General features: G+C 44.0%; 2 protein-coding genes across 14 annotated transcripts in view; one reads left to right on the top strand and one right to left on the bottom strand.

Annotated features, from left to right (window-relative positions):
• The window catches only part of LOC143986539 (NACHT, LRR and PYD domains-containing protein 3-like), a 535368-nt gene that overhangs the window by 347898 nt on the left and 161547 nt on the right, over nt 1-25923 (top strand). The gene's annotated exons all lie outside the window — the stretch shown is intronic.
• Nucleotides 1-25923, bottom strand: part of LOC143986537 (NACHT, LRR and PYD domains-containing protein 3-like) — a 177532-nt gene that overhangs the window by 13174 nt on the left and 138435 nt on the right. For 12 of the 13 annotated variants that reach the window (XM_077484900.1, XM_077484905.1, XM_077484904.1 and 9 more), the window contains 2 exons: nt 9995-10165; nt 3015-3437 (listed from right to left, as the gene is read on the bottom strand). In XM_077484900.1, coding sequence (XP_077341026.1) covers nt 3015-3437; nt 9995-10165 — 594 coding nt within the window. Of the gene's footprint in view, nt 1-3014; nt 3438-9994; nt 10166-25053; nt 25166-25923 lie in introns of those variants that run through there. The other variant, XM_077484910.1, reaches the window with a different exon arrangement.

Genomic DNA, 25923 nt, shown 5'->3' with positions numbered 1-25923 from the left:
TCACCTCCATCATCTCACCTCCATCATCTCATCACCATCCTCTCACCTCCATCTTCTCACCTCCATCATCTCATCACCATCCTCTCACCTCCATCATCTCATCACCATCCTCTCACCTCCATCATCTCATCTTTATCATCTCATCTCCATCATCTCACCTCCATCATCTCATCACCATCATCTCATCTCCATCATCTCATCTCCATCATCTCACCTCCATCATCTCATCACCATCCTCTCACCTCCATCATCTCATTTCCATCATCTCATCTCCATCATCTCACCTCCATCATCTCATCACCATCCTCTCACCTCCATCATCTCATCACCATCCTCTCGCCTCCATCATCTTGCCTCCATCATCTCATCTCCATCATCTCACCTCCATCATCTCATCACCATCCTCTCACCTCCATCATCTCATCTCCATCATCTCATCACCATCCTCTCACCTCCATCATCTTGCCCCATCCTCTCACCTCCATCATCTCATCTCCATCATCTCATCACCATCCTCTCACCTCCATCATCTCATCACCATCCTCTCGCCTCCATCATCTTGCCTCCATCATCTCATCTCCATCATCTCACCTCCATCATCTCATCACCATCCTCTCACCTCCATCATCTCATCTCCATCATCTCATCACCATCCTCTCACCTCCATCATCTTGCCCCATCCTCTCACCTCCATCATCTCATCTCCATCATCTCATCTCCATCATCTCACCTCCATCATCTCATCACCATCCTCTCACCTCCATCATCTCATCACCATCCTCTCACCTCCATCATCTTGCCTCCATCATCTCATCTCCATCATCTCACCTCCATCATCTCATCACCATCCTCTCACCTCCATCATCTCATCTCCATCATCTCATCACCATCCTCTCACCTCCATCATCTTGCCTCCATCATCTCATCTCCATCATCTCACCTCCATCATCTCATCACCATCCTCTCACCTCCATCATCTCATCACCATCATCTCATCACCATCCTCTCACCTCCATCATCTCATCTCCATCATCTCATCTCCATCATCTCACCTCCATCATCTCATCACCATCCTCTCACCTCCATAATCTCCATCATCTCATCACCATCCTCTCACCTCCATCATCTTGCCTCCATCATCTCATCTCCATCATCTCACCTCCATCATCTCATCACCATCCTCTCACCTCCATCATCTCATCTCCATCATCTCATCTCCATCATCTCACCTCCATCATCTCATCACCATCCTCTCACCTCCATAATCTCCATCATCTCATCACCATCCTCTCACCTCCATCATCTTGCCTCCATCATCTCATCTCCATCATCTCACCTCCATCATCTCATCACCATCCTCTCACCTCCATCATCTCATCTCCATCATCTCATCTCCATCATCTCATCACCATCATCTCATCACCATCCTCTCACCTCCATCATCTCATCTCCATCATCTCATCTCCATCATCTCACCTCCATCATCTCATCACCATCCTCTCACCTCCATCATCTTGCCTCCATCATCTCATCTCCATCATCTCACCTCCATCATCTCATCACCATCCTCTCACCTCCATCATCTCATCACCATCCTCTCACCTCCATCATCTCATCACCATCCTCTCACCTCCATCATCTCATCTTCATCATCTCACCTCCATCATCTCATCTCCATCATCTCATCACCATCCTCTCACCTCCATCATCTCATCTCCATCATCTCATCACCATCCTCTCACCTCCATCATCTCATCTCCATCATCTCATCTCCATCATCTCATCCCCATCCGCATAATCTCATCCCCATCATCTCATCTCCATAATTTCACCTCCATCATCTCACCCCCATCATCTCACCTCCATCATCTCATCCCCATCATCTCATCTCCATCATCTCATCTCCATCATCTCATCTCCATCATCTCATTCCCATAATTTCACCTCCATCATCTCACCCCCATCGTCTCACCTCCATCATCTCATCCCCATCATCTCATCCCCATCATCTCACCCCCATCATCTCATCACCATCATCTTACCTCCATCATCTTACCTCCATCATCTCATCTTCATCATCTCATCTCCATCATCTCACCTCCATCATCTCACCTCCATCATCTCATCACAATCATCTTACCTCCATCATCTCATCTTCATCATCTCATCTCCATCATCTTACCTCCATCATCTCATCTCCATCATCTCACCTCCATCATCTCATCACCATCCTCTCACCTCCATCATCTCATCCCCATCACCTCATCCCCATCATCTCATCCCCATCATCTCATCACCATCATCTCATCCCCATCCAATGTGGTCTACATTTTACTATTCACATTTTTGTTGGCATCCTTCTCTGGTGAGAGTTTGTTTCCCGACTTCTCTATCAGGCTTATTTCAACACTCAGCTGCTAAAGATGTGCTGAATGAATCTATGCTACTTTTACCATGCCGCCTGCTTATGAGCCACTTCACACTTGTGTTGTGGGCGGCCTGTCAGGTGTGCTAGCATGCAATTATGTTTGTTTGCTGAACTGACAATCTGGTTCTACATTTGTGTGCTGACTACTAATAGTGTCAGGCTTTGTTGCTGACTGGTTATATTATCTCAGTTCATTACTGTGCCTAACATTTTATCAGGACCTGGGTCCTACTGAGACGTACTTTACTATATGATTTCCAAGAACAATTAATAAGCTCCCGAAGAAGCTTTCAATTGCGAAACATGTAGAGCGCCTTTTTTTTTTCTTGCATACTACATCATGTTTGCAGGATTACAATGATGTTTATTGTCATTCATTTTTTGTCCTAGAGAGATGTCAGTTTTGCTTTTATTGCAAAACAAGTTTTTAAATGTGTTCTTTTGTATTATTATGTGTTTAATAAACAATTATGTGACTTTTTATAATTGGTGCCTAAAAAGTCAATTTTTTTTGCATTTTGCTTCTATTTACTATTCATATCCTAAGACTTAGTAGGTGCGTTTCCTCCAATATAACAGATCTTACCCTGTATCCACAGAGAAGCCGGCATTCCGGAGGACCCGACAGCATCGTCTCACTTCTGACTTCGACATTTTCTCATCATCATCGTCATCATCATCATCATCATCATCGTCATCATCATCATCATCATCATCGTCATCATCATCGTCATCATCATCGTCATTATCATCGTCATTATCATCGTCATCATCGTCATCATCATCATCGTCATCATCATCGTCATCATCATCGTCATCATCATCATCATCATCATCGTCATCATCATCGTCATCATCGTCATCATCATCATCGTTATCGTCCTTATTGTAGTAATAATCATCATAATCATCACTCAATAATATATGCAGAGAGGTCAGAGTTCGGTTTGTGGAGATAACGGAGGAAAGATCATCACAGCACCGTAATGTTCCACTACTGTACTCAATACTGGAGGGAGAAGCAGGAAAGAGGTGAAATGTTCTTCCAGGGAGGGGCAGAAGTAGACACATCCAATGAAATAATCAGTGGGCGGGGTCTTAGAAAATGAAATGTTGGGACATTTGGATGGAATATTGGTAGGACCTCCCCTGTGAAAATTAGATAAGTTGTCACCCACCTGAATAGTCTAATGCTCCATACACACGGTCGGACTTTCTGATGGAAAATGTGCAATCGGATCATCATGTTGTCGGAAATTCCAACCGTGTGTGGGCTCCATCGGACTTTTCCTATCTAAATTTCCGACACACAAACTTTGAGAGCTGGATCTAAAATTTTCCGACAACAAAATCCGTTGTTGGAAATTTTGATCGTGTGTAGACAATTCCGATGTACAAAGTTCCACACATGCTCAGATTCAAGCAGAAGAGCCGCACTGGCTGTTGAACTTCATTTTCTCGGCTCGTCATGCGTCTTGTACCTCACCTCGTTCTTGACGTTCGGAATTTCCAACCAACATTGTGTGACCGTGTGTATGAGCCAACATCCGTGAAAAAAAAGTCCATGGATTTTGTTGTCGGAATGTGCAATCGTGTGTACGGGGCATTAGTGTGAAGTTACACTGTTGCAGGTACATTGCAGCATACGTGGTAACGCACACATTGGAGGTGTGAATGGCTCCATATAGATTCCCTTTCACACTAAACTGCGGCACATCGATGGGAACCGACCACATAGGAAATAATGGGATTTCTACTTCACATGCGTCTCTGTGCAGCAAAATCCATGAGGATCGCTAAACACACTGACAAGTGATGATAATATGTCAGCAGATCAACCAATCATTGGACAGGCAGCCCTCGGGCGGAGCCGGGTGATGTCATTTCCTGCCTGGAACTGAAAAAGGAAGTGGCGCTGGTGAGTGATATTATCTACTGCCCAATTGGTTGCTGGATATGCTGACATATTAATGGTTGTCAGTGCATTTATTGTCAATAAAGAGACAATTGTTTTGAAGGACGCACTTCAGTATTGGTGCCATTTTTGTTTTGCTTGGAGTTCTATATCCAGCCAGACCCCACACTTGTGACAGCTGATCTTGTGGGAAGTCCCCCGGGCCCATTGAGCCCCCCAGAGGGGGACAAGCACATGACACCTATATTGTATATGGGGCCAATACCTGAGGGGGCATTTCATCAGCACGGAGGTGGAGGACTCTGAACACACTTCATTTTGTAGTGACACACTGGAGGGGGCGCCATCATTGAGGAAGATTGATCACAGATATATCGACTTTCCTCTTATATATCCAACTAGATACATTCATTTTACAGCACTGGAGTTGTGGCATCAATTACTTGTAACTAGTTATTGTTTTATTACATTCATCATTTCCATTAGTAATGTATTAGTTTGTAATATGTATTCACAGCACTGGGGTTGTGGTATTACCGGCCAATCACAGCACTGGGGTTGTGGTATCACCAGCCAATCCCAGCACTGGGGTTGTGGTATCACCAACCAATCACAGCACTGGGATTGTGATATCACCAGCCAATCACAGCACTGGGTTTGTGGTATTACCAGCAAATCACAGCACTGGGGTTTTAGTATCACCAGCCAATCACAGCACTGGGGTTGTAGTATCACCAGCCAATCACAGCACTGGGGTTGTGGTATTACCAGCCAATCTCAGCACTGGGGTTGTGGTATCACCAGCCAATCACAGCACTGGGGTTGTGGTATTACCAGTCAATCACAGCACTGGGGTTGTAGTATCACCAGCCAATCACAGCACTGGGGTTGTGGTATTACCAGCCAATATAAGCACAGGGGGTTGTGGTATTACCAGCCAATCACAGCACTGGGGTTGTGGTATCACCAGCCAATCACAGCACTGGGGTTGTGGTATTACCAGCCAATATAAGCACAGGGGGTTATGGTATTACCAGCCAATCACAGCATTGGGGTTGTGGTTATAACAGTGCCCACCAATCAGTACCAATTAGCACATCACTGCCACCCATCAGTGCCCACCAGTGCCAATCTGTGTAGCCTCATCAGGCAATTTGATGGGGCAGTTTTGATGGTGGCAATAGGATGGACCAGTTTTGATGGGTCAGTTTTTATGAGGAAAATAGGATGGGATCATTTTGATGGGGGCAATATGATGGAGCAATTTTTATGGTGGCAGTATAATGCAGCAATAGGATAGGCAGTATTTATGAGGCAATTTTGATGAAGCATTTTTGATGGAGCAATTTTGATGGGGCAGTTTTTGTGGGGCATTTTTGATGGGGGCAATAGGATGGGGTAGTTTTGATGGGGGCAGTTTTGATCGGGACAATTTGATGAGGCAGTTTTGATGGTGGCAATATAATGGGGCAATTTTGATGGAGGGATTTGGATGGGGCAATTTTGATGGTGGCAGTATGATGGGGCAGTTTTTGTAGGGCAATTTAGATGGTGGCAGCATAATGGGGCAAATTAATGGGGAAATTTTATGGGGCAATTTTGATTGCGTCAGTATGATGGGGCAATTCTATAGAGGTAATTTTAAGCAATTTGGGCAATTTGATGGGGCAATATGATGAGGCAGTTTTGATTGGGCAATTTTGATTGTGGCAATTTTGATGGTGGCAGTATGATGGGTAAATTTTGATGGGGAAATAGGATGGGGTAACTTTGATGGGGCAATAGGATAGGGCAGTTCTGATGGGGCATAATCATGGGGCAATTTTGGTGGTGGCAGTATAATGGGGCATTTTTGATGGGGGTAATATGATGGGTCAATTTTGATAGTGGCAGTATGATGGGAAAATTTTGATGGGAAAATTTTGATGGTTCAGTATAATGGGGCAATTTTGATGGGGGCAGTATAATGGGGCAATTTGTATGGGGGCAATATGATGGGGCAGTATAATTGGGCCATTTTGATGGGGCAATATGATGGGGCAGTTTTATGGGGCGATTTTGATGGGGGCAATATAATGGGACAATATGGATAGGGAAATATAATGGGGCAATTTTGATGGGGGCAATATAATGGGGCAATTTTGATTGGGCAATTTGATAGGGACGTTTTGATGGTGCAATTTTGATTGTGGCGGTATGATGGGGCAATTTTGATGGGGGCAATACGATGGGGCAGTATTATGGGGCAATTTTGATTGTGGCAGTATTATAGGCCAATTTTGATGGTGGCAGTATTAGGGGACAATAGGATGGTGCAGTTTTGATGCTGGCAGTATAATAGGGAAATTTTGATGGTAGCAGTATGATGGGGCAATTTTGATGATGGCAATTTTGATGGGGGCAATTTTGATGGGGGCAGTATAATGGGATAATTTTGATGGGGGAAATAGGATGGGGAAATTTTTATGGGGGCCATTTGATGGGGCAATAGGATGAGGCAGTTTTGATGGGGCAATAGGATGAGGCAGTTTTGATGGGGCAATTTTGGTGGTGGCAATATGATGGGGCAATTTGATTGGGCAGTTTTCATGGTGGCAATATAATGGTGACAATTTGATGGGGAAAATTTGATGGGGGTAGTTTTGATGGGGCAATCTGATGGGGCAATAGAATGGGGCAGTTTTGATGGGGCAATATGATAGGGCAATTTTGATGGTGGCAGTATGATGGCGGAAATTTTGATGGGGCAGTAGGATGGGGCATTTTTGATGGGGACAATGTGATGGGGAATTTTTTACGGAGGCAATATGATTGAGCAGTTTTTATGGGGCAATAGAATGGGGCAATTTTGGTGGTGGCAGTATAGTGGGAAAATTTTGATGGGGCAATGTTGATTGGGGCAATTTTTTATGGTGGCAGTATGATGGGGCAGCTTCTGCAAAATGTAATGTTTTTTTTAAACAATGCTAGTTTTAAATGATATTCCTCTTTCTGTGCAGATGGTATATATATATATATACATACACATACATATATACATACATACATTTTATATATATATATATATATATATATATATATATATATATATATATATATATATATATATATATATATATATATATATATATATATATACATACATACATACATACATACATATACGCACACACACATCTGCACATAAACAAGGGATATCATTTACAATTATCATCTTTTATAAAGTAATTTCCTTTTGCAGGAGATTTTTGTATTTCTAGATTTATAATCTTTGTAAATGTAGATAAACTTCCTGCTTCCTGGAGGGGGAGGGGAGGTTTCCATAGCTAAGGGGCGGGAACTTCCTCTGACATGGCTGTTGCTATGGAAACCCGACCTACAACCTATTACACGGCTCGTGCTGCTCTGAGCACGTGTGAGATCTGGAGGTGCATGCTGGGTAACCATGGAATACAGGAAGAGATACAGTCTGGCTTCAGATGCCCACACATGAGATGGCGGCGGCCTGCTGGGACTTACAGAAGTAAGAAATCAATGCTGCAGAAATAGAAAGCGGCCCTTGGATTACAGCGTAACCTTTACTAGAATACATGAATCATGAGGATTATAGGGGGAGATTTATCTACAAAGTCACATTTCTCCGGAGCACCACTTTATATATACAAGTGCCATAAAAGCCCCCCTTAGGGGTATTTATTTTGCTTCTAACAAGTTTTTGGATGTGGCACTACTGAGAGGAAATCCTCACCGACTCCATTTCTACAATTACCGGGATAAAGTTGTTCGTTTTCTGTATAAAGTGTATTAATAGCAATTCATTATTGTGCAGCACATTGTTCCAGCACTGAGGTTGTGGTAGTAGCAGACATATATTCTATGTAGTATTTGCTTTGTATTATCATTTTTGTTGTGTAATTATTATTTGGAAGTATCAGGATCAGGTGGTTAGGTGGTTTGTTACATAGTTACACAGCCGTATAGTAACACTGGGGTTGTGGTAACACTGGGGTTGTGGTAACACTTACCTCTGTCTGCAGGTAGGTTGTCTGTCTGTGTAATATAGAGCAGAGCTACACTAGTTTGTTATTTAGTGTATAAAATATGTAGAAAGATAAAGAATGAGAGAAAATACAACAAAGACAAAAGGACAGACACAGTCTGGCTGTGAGAATAAAACAGAAATAAACTTTTTCTGAGGATTATCCTGTGACAGGAACATGTCAGGAACATCCGCTATTCACCGGTTAGACCGGCACCATGGGAATCCCCCGTCCATATCTCAGGATCCTCAATTTATAGATGTGGGTGGAGCAGGGGTGGACTGACAACTCATGGGGCCCCCGGACAATAGGAGATTATGGGGCCCCCAGGCAATCCGAGATTATGGGGCCAAACAGTATACACACACACGGTATACAATCACACAGTATACACATACATGTACACACAGTATACACAGACATGTTTCTATTGTCTGAGAAGGTACTGGAGAGGTGGGGCCGCTAGAATTTCGGGATTTTTAGACTAAAAGGATGTCGGTAAGGGACATTTCAGAGACAGATGTAAAAAAAACACAGATTTTTACATACTGTCCCTGGTTTTACTGAGGCTGGCAACTCTAATGGGGCCCCCTAGTGGCCTGGGGCCCTCGGGCAGTGCCCGAGTGGCCCAATGGTCAGTCCGCCCCTGGGGTGGAGTTTAGCCATCAGCCAATCAACCCTGGGGGGTGTTCCCTGCCCAGCCCACAAGCCGGTCCTGTGTTCTGAAGGAACCAGAGCTAAATGGACCATGAATGTTTCTGATGGATGAGGATTGGATTTCCAACACCGGCATGTCAGTCTGATCCCAACAAGACCAATCAGAGCTTGTCTGGTGTGATCAGACCCCATAGAACCATTCTGGGGGTTCTCCTGGATTCTATCCTCACTACACATACAATGTTATATGTACATGTACCCCAACATGTCTACAATCAGGGGCAATTATTTCCATCTCTCTGCAACTAATATTTTATTTTGTATGAGAGATAAAATAGATTCCTCTGATCTCTGATATAAATCAATGTCTGGCAGACAGTTCGGGGTCTTCTCCCTGTATCGGCCTCCTCCCCTACTGGGCTTGTAGATGAAATGACTAGGACTTCTCTTTGAGGCTCAGTGAGGTGACAATTTTATATCTACAAGGATGGGGGGATTTTATTGGCATCTAGGGGTCACTTCTGGTCTAGAGACTCGCTCTGTCCTTCCAGATTCTAATTGAGGACCATCTGTCTATGATTGGTCACTGAATGAAGAGAATACGGAGTCCTGTGCATCTTCTGGTCTGTGTTCAAATTCAGTCCAAAATTCAGACAGAAATCAGACCTGAAATGGTGAATGGAGATGCACCGGACCCCCTGCTGTGACCCGCTGTGACCTCCAGTGTGACCCCAGCCACAGTCTGATCTCTGATAGTCAGTGGAGGGGGGAGGAGATGAAAACCAATAACAGCGAGTGACCTGAAGGACTATGATGGGAACTCCCAGTGTAACCAGCCAATCAGAAGTCTGTCTTTGTATAACTTTCATCTAGGTGACATGTCTGGATCCCTCACATAGAAGATTTATACCAGAATCCTGCAGAATATTATATCATTTATAGGATAATTCTCACATCAGCCTCTGCAGAGTACAGCCAGGATCTCTGAGCCCCTCACATAGAAGTTTTATTCCAGAGTCTTCCAGATCATTCCATGATAAATCCAGTCTGGTGAGGGATCGATTATTGATAAGAATGGATCGGAGATCATCCCAGCCGGAGGAAGTCACAGTACATCCATCCAACCTGCAGAGACAAATCCAGACACATGATATTATATTATAAGATGAATATGAGGAATTATTCCCATTTAGTGAAAAGTAACATAACATCACTAGAGCGGAATATCAGGATATACAGAATGTTATACAGAGGAAAGATCTTGTTATTAGGGAAGCTGATAAAGGTGAAGCTGTTGTAGTACTTATGTCTACACAGTATAAAGAGGGGGCGCTGTGACAGCTCAGTCACCCCCTTATGTACCTGGTTATTAAGCAGGACCTCACACAGTGTCTTAAAGGGGATTCTGAAATTGATAGATAAAGGAAAGGATCTGGGGGGTTTATGAAATAAAACAGCAGAATTTCTGATGGTGGATACCCCAGTGACCCCAATATTCCATCACCTTCCTAAAGTCCACCAATCAGGAGTTCCCATTGAAGGTCACCGGATTGTGGCAGGAATAGGATGCCTTATAGAGAATGTAGGGGGGAGGGGTGGATATACATTTCCAGCCTTTAGTGCTGAGACTTCTGGGATATATTAGAGATACAAGTACTATATTGGTGGATATTCCACATTTACAATGGGATTCTACATTCACATGGGGGACACTTCACATTAAAGCACTTTATTCTTCCATCCCCCATTCTTTATTGTCTCCACCAATCAGATATCATCTTCATAGATATAGATCATATACTAGGATGTTACAGGATTTATTACAGAGGATGGAAAGGATGAAGGTTTTTTACCTTAACCACTTCAGCCCCGGAAGGTTTTACCCCCTTAATGACCAGAGCACTTTTTACAATTTGGCACTGCGCTGCTTTATCTGGTAATTGCGCGGTCATGCAATGCTGTACACAAACAACATTTGTGTCCTTTTTTCCTACAAATAGAGCTTTATATTGGTGGTGTTTTATCAGCTCTGGGAATTTAATTTTTTTGCAATATAAATGAAAAAAGATGAAAAATATTGAAAAAAATGATATCCCTACTTTTTGTTATGAGAAAAATCCAATAAACTCAATTTTAGTCAATGTTGGAAAGTAAAGTAGATCTCCTCCAGTCATATATCTGCCAAAATGTGCCGATAGTATCACACTGACACTGAATGAGATAACAACTGATGCAGTGTCAGTGTGATACTATCGGCATATATTGGCAGATATATGACTGGAGGAGATCTACTTTACTTTCCAACATACGGGATACCAGCTGAAAGGCAGCCAGGTGATTTACAGATGGATACTGCAGGGGATGCCGACACAGTGATTCTCCGGTGACTGTGGTGCTGATATACATATTAAAGTGGTTGTAAACCCTTACAGACCACTTTGACCTACAGGTAAGCCTAGATTAAGGCTCACCTGTAGGTCCAATAAATATCTCCTAAACCTATACAGTTTAGGAGATATTTACAAAAAGACAGCCACCACTGTCTACGGCGTATGCGCCATAGACAGCGGCACGCAGGCACACTGGGAATGCCGCAGATCATGGCGATATGCCGCTCGTGATGGCTCCCGCGTGCATACGCGGGAGTGACGTCATTGGGGCTCCGGTGAATCACAGCGATGGAGCAGCGAGACCCAGAAGTCGCTCCAGAATACATGGCAGCTGAACATGAAGACGGAGGACCGCTTCGGGGGCTTTGTTCTCAGGTAAGTTATTCATAATGAGCTAGTATGCTATGCATACTAGCTCATTATGCCTTTGCCTTGCATGTTGCATTTATTTTTTAAATAGCCTTTACTTCCTCTGTAACACTCGCTGACCAGCATCTGACTTGAGTTTCCTTTTGAAATAGCAGCTGATAATCTTATCTGTTTATTCACATCAGAGACTAGTAATGTCATTCTGCCTTGCTACTTCGTCTGCCTAAATAAACAAAGGAGATAACTTGTTGCCAGTTGTTGAAACATTATAAGTCTGCCAGCCGCTTTGGAATGTGCATTGGAATTGTGGTGAAGTGATTAAATAGAAGGCTGTTACAATTAAATGCCACGGATTGGACGGGATTTCCTACTGTGCATTGGCCTTTTCTATCGTTACACTATTGTACATTGTTTAACCTTTCCAGCACCAAGGGATGGAGACATGTGACTATCATAGCAATATTATTAGCACTAACTACAGATAGGATTTGTCTGAATTGAACACGTCATTTTTCAGCTATCTACCTCACCCCCTCTCCCTTCCCCCACTCAATATTGATTTAGTCCATTGATTAACCATTTAGTTATTGGAAGAAATAGGGAATTTTGACCCTGTAATATTCAGTAGGTAATCTAATACGTGGGTTGCAATGGACTAAAGCAATTTGTCCGGACCTGAGAAGTGGTTTGTGTTGTTTTATATATGTCCGGTTTGTCTTATTGTCTGTGGGTACACAATTAATTATATTAGATTGAGAACCATTATTTTTATGAACTGCACACGTTTTTTTCTATTTTTGATACTTTAATAAAAACTGGTTAAGTTATTTAACCACTTGCCGACCAGCGCACGACGATGTACGTCGACAGAATGGCACGGGCAGGCAAATGGGCGTACATGTACGTCCCTTTAAATTTGCCGCCCTGCCATCGGGAGCGCGCCGCCGCCGGCGCGCTACCGCGCTGGTCAGGACCTCCATGAGTCCGGTCACGGGACCCGCGGACTCGATCGCCACGGGCACCCCCAAGATCGTCTCACGGAGCGGCCGAATGAAGAAATGCCGTTGTAAACAACATTTCTCCATTCTGCCTAGCAACTAGTAACGCTGATCTCTGCTCCATGTGATTGGAGCAGAGATCAGTGTTCACTAAATGAAAGCCCAACCCCCCCACAGTTAGTAACACACCCCTAGGAACACTTAACCCCTACACTGCCACCCACTGGTTAACCCCTTCACTGCCAGTGTCATTTACACAGGAATCACTGCATTTATATAGCAGTGATTATTGTATAAATGACAATGGTCCCAAAAATGTGTCAAAAATGTCCGATGGGTCCCCCACAATGTCGCAGTCACAATAAAAATCGTTGATCGCCGCCATTACTAGTAAAAAAAAAATAATAAAAAATTAATAAAAATGCTATAAAACTATCCCTATTTTGTAAACGCTATAACTTTTGCGCAAACCAATCAATAATCGCTTATTGCAATTTTTTTTACCAAAAATATGTAGAAGAATACGCATCGGCCTAAACTGGGGGAAAAAATGTTTTTTTATATATTTTTGGGGATATTTATTATAACAAAAAGTAAAAAATAATGCGTTTTTTTCAAAATTGTCGCTCTATTTTTGTTTATAGCGCAAAAAATAAAAACGGCAGGGGTGATCAAATACCACCAAGAGAAAGCTCTCTTTGTGGGAAAAAAAGAACGTCAATTTTGTTTGGGAGCCACGTCGCACGACTGCACAATTGTCAGTTAAAGCGACGCAGTGCCGAATCGCAAAAAGTGGTCTGGTCTTTGACCAGCAAATTGGTCCGGTCTGAAAGTGGTTAAACTGGAATCAATTCATTTAGATTTATTTATTGTTGCCATTAGTAACTGCATGTTAGCCTACTCTTAGCAGACTAATGTTCTCTTTAACATGTTAACGTTAACATTGTTAACATTGTTAACGTTTTAATGTTACTATTATGTATACCTTGGTCTACATATTAAAAGTCTATTACTATATATATATATATATATATATATATATATATATATATATATATATATATATATATATATATATATATATATATACATACACTGTATTTAATTGATTGTGCATTACCATGAAATGGTTAGATTTTATTTATTGATATTTATGAATTTTTTAAAACAATGTTTCTATATTGAACTAATCATGTAATACTATGTTATGTCTATATTTATCAATTGAGATCCATTATTTTATTGTTACATCAATTTATTATCTATGGTGGTATATATGTGTATGACTTTTGATAATAAACAATGTGTATATTGATTGGCTCATTCGGTCTAGTGAAGTGCTTCATATAAAGTCCCACTTTTCTTAATTTTTTTATTTTACAAGATATCGGGGATGGAGGTGTATAAACATAGTTCATATGGCCTCATACAAAGTCCCACTTTTAGTTTTGGCTCAGTATTTTTGTATCTCCTGTACCATGACCACAGCCTCTGCCATCTTGACATATTCTATACCATGCCCACAGCCTCTTACATCTTGACATCTTCTGTACCATTCCCACAGCCTCTGACATTTCCTGTACCATGCCCGCACACTCTGCCATCTTTTTTTTTTCAAATATATTTTTATTCAAATTTAACAGATTACAGAAAACATAACAATGGACAGATTCTCATAAAATCTGGATATCAAGCATCCAGGAAATCCAAACTAAGAATCAAATCTAAAACACTAGAAAAATTTGAGAGAGAAGGAGAGAAAAGAGGAGGAAAGAAAAGAAAAAAGAGAAGAGGAGGGGGAGGGAGGGGTAGGAGATGTGAGGGGACTGTGTGCCTTCAGCAGTACTGAATATTATGGTAAACCTCCGTTACAGGGAGAATTGACAAGTACAGAGAACAAAAATAACAACTACCACTAAGTACAAAGAGCCGTTGACAAATTTAGAACCCAGTGTTAGTAGACCTGTGAAAGTCCATTGCATAGATGTGAGTAAGTGAAAGGTAAATAGAACTAACAACCGCTTGTGAAAAGTCCAAAGGATATCCACCGGAGTCATGGCGGATAATGCACGACGTTGAGGGGGTGAGTAGAAAGATGAGAGGTCGGTAGCTTAAGCTTCCCCAACGAGTTTGTGAGGTTACGTTTGAGGTACCAGTCAGTATATCGGAAAGGGTACATTATCGATGGAATATCAGCAGGAGAAAACGAGTTTTCAATGTAATTTTTCCACCGTGAGAAGAACCGGGCAGTGGACTGGAAATGAGAAGAAATGGTGTCCAGCTTTTCCATGTAGAACAGGGATAAAAGAGCTTGCTTTACGCCTTGTACACTCGGAGGAGATGGGGTGATCCAGTGAGACATAATGGTTCTGCGGGCAGCAAGTAGACAGACGTGAATCCAATGCGAGAGCACCACGGAGCCTGGCTGAGGTCTTTCAGAGCTAGCGGGGTCGCAGCTGAACAAGCAAATGAGTTGCTCCTTAGGTACATGTACAGTAGTAATGGTCCATATGTAATGTAGCACCGAGTCCCAGAAGGTGGAAATTGAAGTACATTCCCAGAGGCGATGAAGCAAGGTGGGGCGATCCAAAGAGCACCATGGGCATTTGGACTGAGAAGGATCTCCCTTGGCTGTGCAAAATGGATAGTAGGCCCTGTGAATAATTTTAAATTGAGTTTCCCGCCAGACTTCAGAGATGATGAGTTTATGTATGAGTCTGTATCCTTTGAGAATGTTGTCAGAGAAGCCAGGATCACCCAAAATGGAGGCCCAATTCTTAAAAGGAGCGAGGTGGTATTTGTCTGCCTGGTAGCTGATTAGCTGAGTATAAAGATCGGAGATAGAATAAGTGTCTCGGTGAAGCAAGGAGTCCAGAAGAGAGGTCGAACAAGAGTCAGGCCGAGTCCCTCCTATATCTTGTAGATAATGTGTCAATTGGAGGTAGTAGAACGCATGGGAAGGAGGGAGGGAGTATTCGGAAGCCAGAGCATTGTAGGATTTGAGTCGTCCCCTAGGAAGGTCATACAGGGAGTTAATTGATTTCAATCCTTTTGTGCCCCAAAGCGCAAAGGCCTGATGAGCCGTGGAGGGAGGAAACATTGGGTTCCCTTGAATGGTGAGATGCTTAGAGATGTTGGTAGGCAGACCCATGAGTTTTCTGGTTTCCCTCCAGGCGATCACAGTGTCACGGATGAGAACATTAGCCTTGAGATGACTCGGGAGGATATGCAAATTAGAATGAAGAACAGCAGAAAGAGTATAGGGATGTACCAGTGCACTTTCAAGAACATAGTTCGAATATCTAGATTTACCCACTAACCAATCCAACCCCTGGCGTACTAGGCAGGAGAGATTGTAGAAGCGAATATTGGGCAGGCCAGCCCCTCCCTCAGACTTCGGGAGACTGAGTTTCTGAAGAGCAATGCGAGGTTTTTTGTTCGCCCATAAGAAAGCACTTAGGGCTTTGTGTAGTGTTTGAACATCGGAGTGTTTTAATAAAAGTGGGATAGTTTGCAGCGGGTATAAAAGTCTCGCAAAGGATACCATCTTGAATAGATGGCATCTCCCAAAGAGTGAGAGCGGCAGGCCTGCCCAAGACTCCAATTCCTGCCTGATCTTAGTCAACAGCGGGGGATAGTTAAGGGAGTACAGAGAGGAGGGTTCTCTACCAATACAAATACCTAAATATGTGATAAAGTGTCGTGCCAGAGTAAAGGGTGAAGAAGATTGCCAGATTTGGGCTTTACGCGGATGCAGGGCTAGAACTTCAGTTTTATCATAATTGATTCGAAACCCCGAGCAAAGCCGGAAGGTTGCAAACAGGTTACGAATGGTTTCAAAATCAGTGAAGGGGTTTGAGGAGAACAGGAGAATGTCATCCGCAAAGAGGGCAGATTGCAAGCTATGACCATGTATGGGGATACCACTGATGCCGTCAGGGGAATTTAGAATTCTGGAGAGGGGTTCTATGGCCAAATTAAAGAGTAGGGGAGAAAGTGGGCAACCTTGCCGTGTGCCCTTAGTGAGAGGAATGGTTGGGGAGACAAAATCTGGAGTCACCAGTTTAGCAATTGGAGCAGCATACATTTGGCTCAAGAAATGTAGGATCGGGCCAGTGAATCCAAAAGTCCGAAGAACTTTGAACAACCAGACAAAATTAATGTTGTCAAAGGCCTTTTCGGCATCAACTGAAATAATGGCCATGTCACAGTCCGGGTTTCGCTTAGCACATTCCAATGCCAAGAGAACTTTGCGGATGTTAAGTGTGGCGGATCTGCCTGTGGTGAATCCAGATTGTGCTGGGTGTAGGAGAGAGGGGAGAAGCTGAGCTAGGCGGGAGGCAATAATTTTGGACAAAATCTTCACATCTACATTTATTAAGGATATTGGCCTATAGGATCCAGGGTGGGAGGGGTCTTTTCCCTTTTTACCTATCAGTTTTATATGTGCCTGAGAGCCAGTAGGGAGATAGGAGCCCCCCTGCCAAAGAGTAGAGAATACTTTACATAAAGTGTCGGGGATGAAATCTTGAGTAAGCTTATAAAATTCGGCTGTATAGCCATCTGGGCCCGGGGCTTTAGAGGAGGACAAGTGTTTAATAGTGGACTTAACATCTTCCAGCGTAATAGGAGCGTTAATGGAGTCTAGTTGCTGGGCAGTTAGTTTAGGCAGGTGGATTTTGGACAGTAGGTTATCAGCTAAAGATTGATCAATAGGGTCGGTTGCATACAAGGATGTGTAATAGTCAGTAAGAATCTTACTGATTTCCGCAGGAGCAGAAGCAAGGGAACCATCCGAGCGTTTTAAGGTGTGTATGTAGGTGGGGCGATGAAAGCCTGAACAAAGTCTAGAGAGAAGTTTTCCCGCCTTGTTGCCATATTTATGGAGGCGTAATGCGTGATAAGAGGAGGTTAAACGTTCCTGCGCGTCAGCCCACAGGTCAAATTCTCGCTTGGCTAGTTGCCAGGCCAGAACATTGGCTGGAGTCCTATCGCGAAGAAGGTTTAAATGCATTACCCGCAGTTTTTGGCTGGCTAGCAGGTATTGTTGTTTGGAATGTTTCTTGTGTTTAGATACATAGGCAATGATTTTTCCCCTGAGGTAGGCCTTACCCGCTTCCCAGAACAGATTGGGGTCATCTAAATGTATCGAATTGGTATCAGTATATTCCGACCAACTTGTCAACAGCATCTGCTTGAAATCCTCGTTGTCGGCCAAATACGAAGGGAAGCGCCATGTGATTAATGGAGAAGAGGGTTTGGTATGTAATAAATGGACCAAGACTGGGCAATGGTCAGTGATTACCATATCTTTGATCTCCGGGTCCCGAACGAAGGACACGAGGGGTGGGGATGCAAAAAAGTAATCGAGTCGTGAGAACGATTTGTGAGGGGGCGAGAAGTAAGTGAATTCCCGATCGGTGGGGTGAGTCAGGCGCCAGATATCAGTGAACTGGAGGGTAGAAAAAGTCCTATCTAGTGGGGTGGTAATAGGTGTGGGAGAACCAACCATGGTGATGTCAGGATGATCTCGACATTGTCTATCCTCCAGTGGGTTAATGACTGAATTAAAATCCCCCCCAACTAGATGTAGGGTCTCAGGCACGTTCGAAATCCAAGCTAGGAGGTCTTGAAAAAATGTAGAGTCAGGCGAATTAGGGGCATATATGTTAGTAAAGGCTAGATCTTTGTTGTTCAAAGAGAGACATACTGTAAGCATACGCCCACTCGAGTCAGTGCGAACGTCCCGCGTCGTAAAGCGAAGATGTTTGTGTAAAAGAATAACTACGCCCGCCTTGCGACCAACCGCAGGTGAGCCAAAGATCTCTCCGACCCAGAGCTTCCGAAGGCGAGAGATGTCGTCAGCGGATAGATGGGTCTCCTGTAGGAGCGCCACATCCGTCCGTAGACGTTTAAGATGTCTAAGTATTTTCATACGTTTAGCAGGAGATCTAAGGCCCTTGACATTCCACGTAACCACGGTCAGTTGGGTTCCGTTCGTGTCAGCCATCAGGTGAGTGGTAAGTGTAGAAAAGACGCAAAACTACCATTAAATGAGATCCGAAGGGATTGAGGGAGGGTAGTGTAGTAGGGGGAAGCATGTGTATATAAAATGGCACAAGGAACCGGGAGGGAGGAAAGAAAGGGGAGGAGAGGAGAGTACTGAGAGGAGTAGTAGAAAAGGAGCAAGGAAGAGAGAGAAAGACAGGACAGTAAAACAACGAAGCAAGTGTAAACCACATCTTCACTTTTTTCCACATAAGGAACGTTGTAGAAACACATCTCCCAGAGAATGACCACACCCCCTGGGAGAGGCCAGAGTTGCACCTCGGGGTATAGGGAGGGGTGGAGGGAAAAGGCAGGGAAAAAAGGGGGAGGACAGGCAAGACAAGGGAGGGGGGGGAGGGGGAAGGGAGGTAAAAGAAGAAGAGGGGAGGGAAGATCAGGGAAGAGGAGTAGGGCAATGGACTGCAGGAGGAAGTAGTAGGCAGCAGCAAAATAAGATAAAATAAAATAGAGGGAGCATCAATGTCGCAGGTAACATAGGTGAAAGTAACACAGGTAACAGAAGATAACCAAAACAAAGTAATAGACAAGCCCACTACAGGTAGTCGGGCCTAGGTTATATAAAAAAAAAAAAAACAACAAAGAAAAGCTTATACCATCCCCCTGTATATACCAAACCGTAATAATAACAATGAGAGAGGTATAAGGCGAGGGAGCAATCCCAAATATAACACACTAAAGGTTCGCAGAACAAGTCGCGAATCAGGAGGACAGTTAACATCCATCCTGTGTCAAATCAATAAGAGAGGCAGGACCTCCAGGAGGAAAGGTACAGAAGCTCAGTAGAAAGTGATCCTCAGCGGAGGGCTGTGCGAGGAGGATGGGTGGTAGAGCGGCTCCGTTTATAAGGAGGTTTTTCAGGACTCATACGTTGGGGGGTGCCGGTGTTAGGCTCGTGGGCCGGTCCAGGCGAGAGAGATCTAGTGGAAGGGGCACGGGCCGTGTCCATGTCAGCAGGAAAGTTTAGAAAGTGTTCTGCCTCAGCTGGAGAGGTGAACGTGCGACGGGTACCATCCGAGGAAGTAATGTGGAGTACTGCCGGGTATGCTAGAGTAAATTTAACATGGTTGTTGAAGAGGGCCGCACATATCGGTGAAAAGGCCTTGCGCATTTTCATGACTTCCATGGAGTAATCAGCAAATAGAAGCAAATTCGCCCCATCAATAGTCAGGGAACGTTGTGATCGAAATTTTTGTAGTATAGCATGCTTATCAGCATAGTTAAGGTAGCGTACAATGACTGCCCTGGGCTTAGCGCGCTGCTCATTGGGGTGACCAAGGCGGTGGGCCCTTTCAACAATGCATGGCGATTTGAGGCCCAATTGCGCAGGAATGGCTTCAGCGCAAATGTCAGTCAGCTGAGCTGCAGTAACCGATTCGGGTAGGCCCACTACCCTCAAGTTGTTCCTTCTGGCCCTATTTTCTAAATCATCAATTTTAATCCAGAGGTCTCTGGTGGAAGTAGTAAGGCGTGCTATGGCCGCAGATTGCGCTGTGGTGTCATCCTCCATGAGGGAGATGCGGTCTTCCGCGTGTGTGAGACGCTGGGCCTGATGCTGGAGTTCCGTGTGGAGCTGCTCCATGGCCTTTTGAATGGCCGAATCAATTGTAGCGGTCAGCGTGGGGGTCAGGAGAGACACTACTGCCTGTGCAATGTCAGCGGTGGGGGCCGCGTTCGCTGAGGGAACCGCCGGAGACAGCGGGGAAGGTTCTGCAATGCATTGTATCGGCGCCATCTTGGCCGGAGTCTCGGCCTGGTGCATATCAGCGGCGACCACCGCGGCAAACGATCTGTGCGTGGATCGCTCCACAAATCGATCCATAAGCAGCTCAACTACTCCCGGAGTCCGGGGGGGGGGATCCCCGAGGCGTATGGCAGACTTAACAGCCGGTTTCAGGGGGGTGAGCGGTCGGAGCGGTCCCGCTTACCTCCTCCTCATATGGCGCCGGAACCGGAACTATGACTCTGCCATCTTGACATCTTCTGTACCATGCCTACAGCCTTGACATGCCCTGTACAATACCCACAGCCTCTGACATCTCCTGTACCATGACCACAGCCTCTGCCATCTTGACATATTCTGTACCATGCCCAGAGCCTCCAACATCTCCTTTACCATACACACAGCCTCTGACATCTCCTGTACCATGCCCACAGCCTGTGACATCTCCTGTACCATGCCCACAGCCTCTGCCATCTTGACATATTCTGTACGATGCCCACCGCCTTGACATCTCCTGTACCATGACCACAGCCTCTACCTTCTTGACATCTTCTATTACATGCCCACAGCCTCAGACATATCCTGTACCATACCCACAGCCTCTGCCATCTTGACATCTCATGTACCATGCCCACAGCCTCTGACATCTCCTGTACCATGCCCACAGCCACTGGCATCTCCTGTACCATGCCCACAGCCTCTGGCATCTCCAGTACCATGCCCACAGCCTATGACATCTCCTGTAGCATGATCACAACCACTGCCATCTTGACATCTTCTGTACCATGCCCAAGGCCTCTGACATTTCCTTTACCATGCCCATAGCCTCTGACATTTCATGTACTATGCCCGGAGCCTCTGCCATCTTAATATCTTCTGCACCATGCCCACAGCATCTGACATCTCCTGTACCATGCCCGCAGCCTCTACCATCTTCAGTACCATGCCCACAGCCTTGACATCTCCTGTACCATGCCACTGCCTGACATCTCCTGTACCATGCCCACAGCCTCTGCCATCTTGACATCTTCTGTACCATGCCCACAGCCTTGTCATCTCCTGTACCATGCCTAAAGCCTCTGCCATACTGACATCTTCTGTACCATGCTCGCAGCCTCTGACATCTCCTGTACCATGCCCGCAGCCTCTACCATCTTCAGTACCATGCCCACAGCCTTGACATCTCCTGTACCATGCCACTGCCTGACATCTCCTGTACCATGCCCACAGCCTCTGCCATCTTGACATCTTCTGTACCATGCCCACAGCCTCTGCCATACTGACATCTTCTGTACCATGCTCGCAGCCTCTGACATCTCCTGTACCATGCCCACAGCCTCTGATATCTCCTGTACCATCCCCGAAGCCTCTGCCATCTTGACATCTTCTGTACCATGCCAACAGCCTCTGGCATTTTTTGTACCTTGCTCATAGCCTCTGCCATCTTGATATCTTCTGTAACATGCCCACAGCCTCTGACATCTCCTGTACCATGACCACAGCCTCTACCATCTTGACATATTTTGTACCATGCCCAAAGCATGTGACATCTCCTTTACCATACACACAGCCTCTGACATGTCCTGTACCATGCCCGTAGCCTCTGACATCTCCAGTACCATGCCCACAGCCTCTGCCATCTTGACATATTCTGTACCATGCCCACAGGCTTGATATCTCCTGTACCATGACCACAGCCTCTGACATCTCTTGTTCCATGTACTGTACCATGCCCGCAGCCTCTTACATTTCCTGTACCACGCCCACAGCCTCTACCTTCTTGACATATTCTATTACATGCCCACAGCCTCAGACATATCCTGTATATATATATATATATATATATATATATATAAAATATATATATATATATATATATATGTATATATATATATATATATATATATATATATATATATATATATATATATATATATTTTCCTCAGTTTAGGTCGATACGTATTCTTCTACATATTTTTGGTAAAATAATAGCAATAAGCATATATTGATTGGTTTTCGCAAAAGTTATAGTGTCTACCAAATAGGGGATAGATAGGGGCGTGGCTAGCCATCGGAGCAGATGGCTGCTTTCTAAAACCGCTCCTCTCCACTGAGGTCCAACGGAGGTCGATACAGCGATGTACAGCCTTGTTTCAGTGCACAGACTGCACTACAAAGGTCCAGCGAACCTCCCAAATGACATCCCACAAAAGAAAGGGGTAAAACAACCGGGAAAGATGCCCAATTTCTTTGCCATGCAGCGCAGTTACACGGACCAAGATGGCGGCGACAGGCACTGGGGAGACACACGCAGCTCCTATACACAGCGCAGAGTGCCCACAGGCTCCCAACTCGGCCGCAATCACAACAAGCAGGGATTGGAGAACTTTCCCTCACCCCCATCGGCATCATCCAATCCAGCTAAAAGTAAACCGGATCTGGCATTTTATTCAGCTTCTAACAGCTTGAAGGTGAGCTTAGACTCCTCTTTAGATGACACAAGAGAACTGCAGGAATCTATATCTGACTTCCCCACAGCAAACAAACCAGTAATGGACACCACACTAAAAGACATGTTAGTGTCCTTAAGATCCACTCTGCATGCTGACATAATGGCATTAACCAGCCAATTTTAAATCAGAAATATCAGCAGTCAACAAGCGGGTCTCTCACGTGGAAACAAAAATGGGTGAATTTGCCTCCACTTTTAATGACTTGGTGGATGCCCACAATGATAGGGACAACGAGATATTGTAGATGCAACTGAAATTGGCAAATTTAGAGGATAGGTCCAGGAGGCATAACATTAAAATAAGGGGAATATCTGAAACAATAAAACCTCCTGACCTAAAAGAATACTTTACTACGGTGATGAAATCAGTGCTTCCTGATGCACCTATAGAAGATCTAATTGTGGACCGCATCCACAGGCTTTCCAGGCCTAAACACATTGCATCACACCTGCTCAGGGACACCATAGTCAGGATTAAATTTTTTCATACTAAGGACAGATTCATGACCGCTGTTAGGCCCCGCGACAATATACCCCCTGACTTACAAGACCTCTCCTTCTTCACAGACCTGTCGGCGTACACTATGCAACAGCATAGACAACTGACAAGCATCACAAAACCTCTGAACAACAACAAGATAGTGTACAGATGTATATACCCAGCGAAGCTGCTAATAACTAAGGATGGACACAACCATATAATTGCTAGCGTCAAGGAAGGCATGTGCCTCATGAGAGGCTGGCATATCATTCCCACTGGCACCGCGGAAGGGGACGGGATGAAACTCCCATATCTAACAGAGGATTCAGACGCTGAAACTGGCTGACAATTGGGCTCGTAAGCCACTACCTTCATTAACTCTGTTGGCCCAGGGGATGGTGATGTTTATTTATCCCCTTGCCTAAACCCCTAAGTTGAGTGGTTGTTTTACCGCACAGATTCTAACCAGAATCGCAACCTGTTACTCTGGTGTGTTACAACCGATTAATGCACCTACGTTTTACCTCACTTAATTTTTACTTTTTTTTTTCCTTTCTTTTCCTTTTCTTTCTTACTAACCATCATCTAAGAAGTAATCCAGGAGACTTCCTAGAACTACCTTCCGGACTCAGCAGTCATCACTCCAACACCTACCAAAACCTCGCTTTCTGGGGAAACCCAGCCACACGCCTGTGACAGGTAACGTGTAATACGCTAATATAAATATAACTGCACTAAATCAGCCCCACTAATCACCATAGAATGCCTTTCAATATCTCTTCACTCAATGTTAAAGGACTGAATATCCCTCAAAAAAGAGATGACAGAGAGAAGCTATTAAGCTTCTTGCATACAAGAGACCCATTTCTGTTCTCTCAAATCCCCAGTTTTTCAGCACCGTAAATACCCACATGTTACACGGCCAACAGCCCCCAAAAAAGGGGAGTAGCTATTGCTATCAACGACTCAGTCCAATTTAAATAACTGGATGTACATGTGGATAGTTCAGGCAGATATATAATACTGGTATGTGAGACTGACATTTCTGTATATACATTGGTTAACATATATCTACCTATCACAAAGCAGTTAAAGTTTTTGAATAAAATATGGAAGAAAGTATCTTCAATGAGACAAGGATCTACTATCCTATGCAGAGATTGTAATACTGTTCCCGACAGAGAGAGATGGACATTTCTGACTGATCTAAATCCCGACATAGAAGAGTTTCTTTGGACCGTTTCATCTCTTTGTTGGGTTTTTACGATGTATGGAGATGCCAGCACGCATCAGAGAAAGACTTTTCTTTTTTTTCAAATGCTCATAATTCATATTCTTGCATAGATCTGTTCTTGGTAGACAAATTTATGTTGCAAAAAATTGAACGATCAGAAATACATTGTATTACGTGGTCTGACCATGCATCAATTTCCATTGGCGTGGGGGATCACCGAGCCGAAACCAGAGAAAACAGATGGCATAATAATATTTACATATTATCGCAACCTGCAAATTTAGAAGCTATACGCTCAGCACTTACGGAGTTTTTTGCCATTAACGCTCCCTCGGTTGGCGATCCCTTCACACTGTGGAATGCACATAAAGTGTATATTATAGGTTTGCTCATTCAGATGAGCGCTAAATTTAAAAAACAACCATCACAAAAACTGGACGAGCTACTGACTAAGATAAAACACTTAGAAACTATTAATAAGCAAAACCCCTCCCTAAAACTTAGAGATGCACTATTCATCACTAGGCAAGAGTTGAGAACGCACCTGATAGCCCAACATAACCACCAGCTTTGCTCTTTAAAAGCTCGTACTTACAGATGTGGAAATAAAGCTGGGAAAACATTAGCAAACCAACTAAATACCCACACAGAAAATATCTTATATTTGGAACCCTAAAATTAAAAGAAAAGTCACAAACCCAAAAGAAATTGTGAATGCCTTTAGTGATTATTACGAAGCATTGTATAATCTTAAAAATGACCAAGACAATCCCCAACCCAATGACGATATAATTGCGGACTTCCTGACATCAGTGAATCTACCTACTGTATCCCAAGCAGACTTAGATAAATTGAACCAACAACGACCCAAGAAATAGAACAAATGATAAAGACCCTTCCACATAATAAGTCACCAGACCCAGACGGTTACTCTTCAGAATATTATCAGTTATTTAGTAACATCTTATCACCATACCTACAAATGGTATTTGACACTGCCACGGCTGTAGCTGGTTTTCCCTCAGAAATGCTCACGGCCACAATTATTACACTGCCCAAACCAGGTAAGGAACCTAACATGCCACAAAACTTCAGGCCCATCACATTGTT

This window comes from Lithobates pipiens, unplaced genomic scaffold, assembly GCF_037356315.1.
Source record: "Lithobates pipiens isolate NorthernLeopardFrog02 unplaced genomic scaffold, aLitPip1_a1.2 Scaffold_167, whole genome shotgun sequence".
Taxonomy (NCBI): domain Eukaryota; kingdom Metazoa; phylum Chordata; class Amphibia; order Anura; family Ranidae; genus Lithobates; species Lithobates pipiens.
This window is presented reverse-complemented; position numbering and strand designations above follow the sequence as displayed.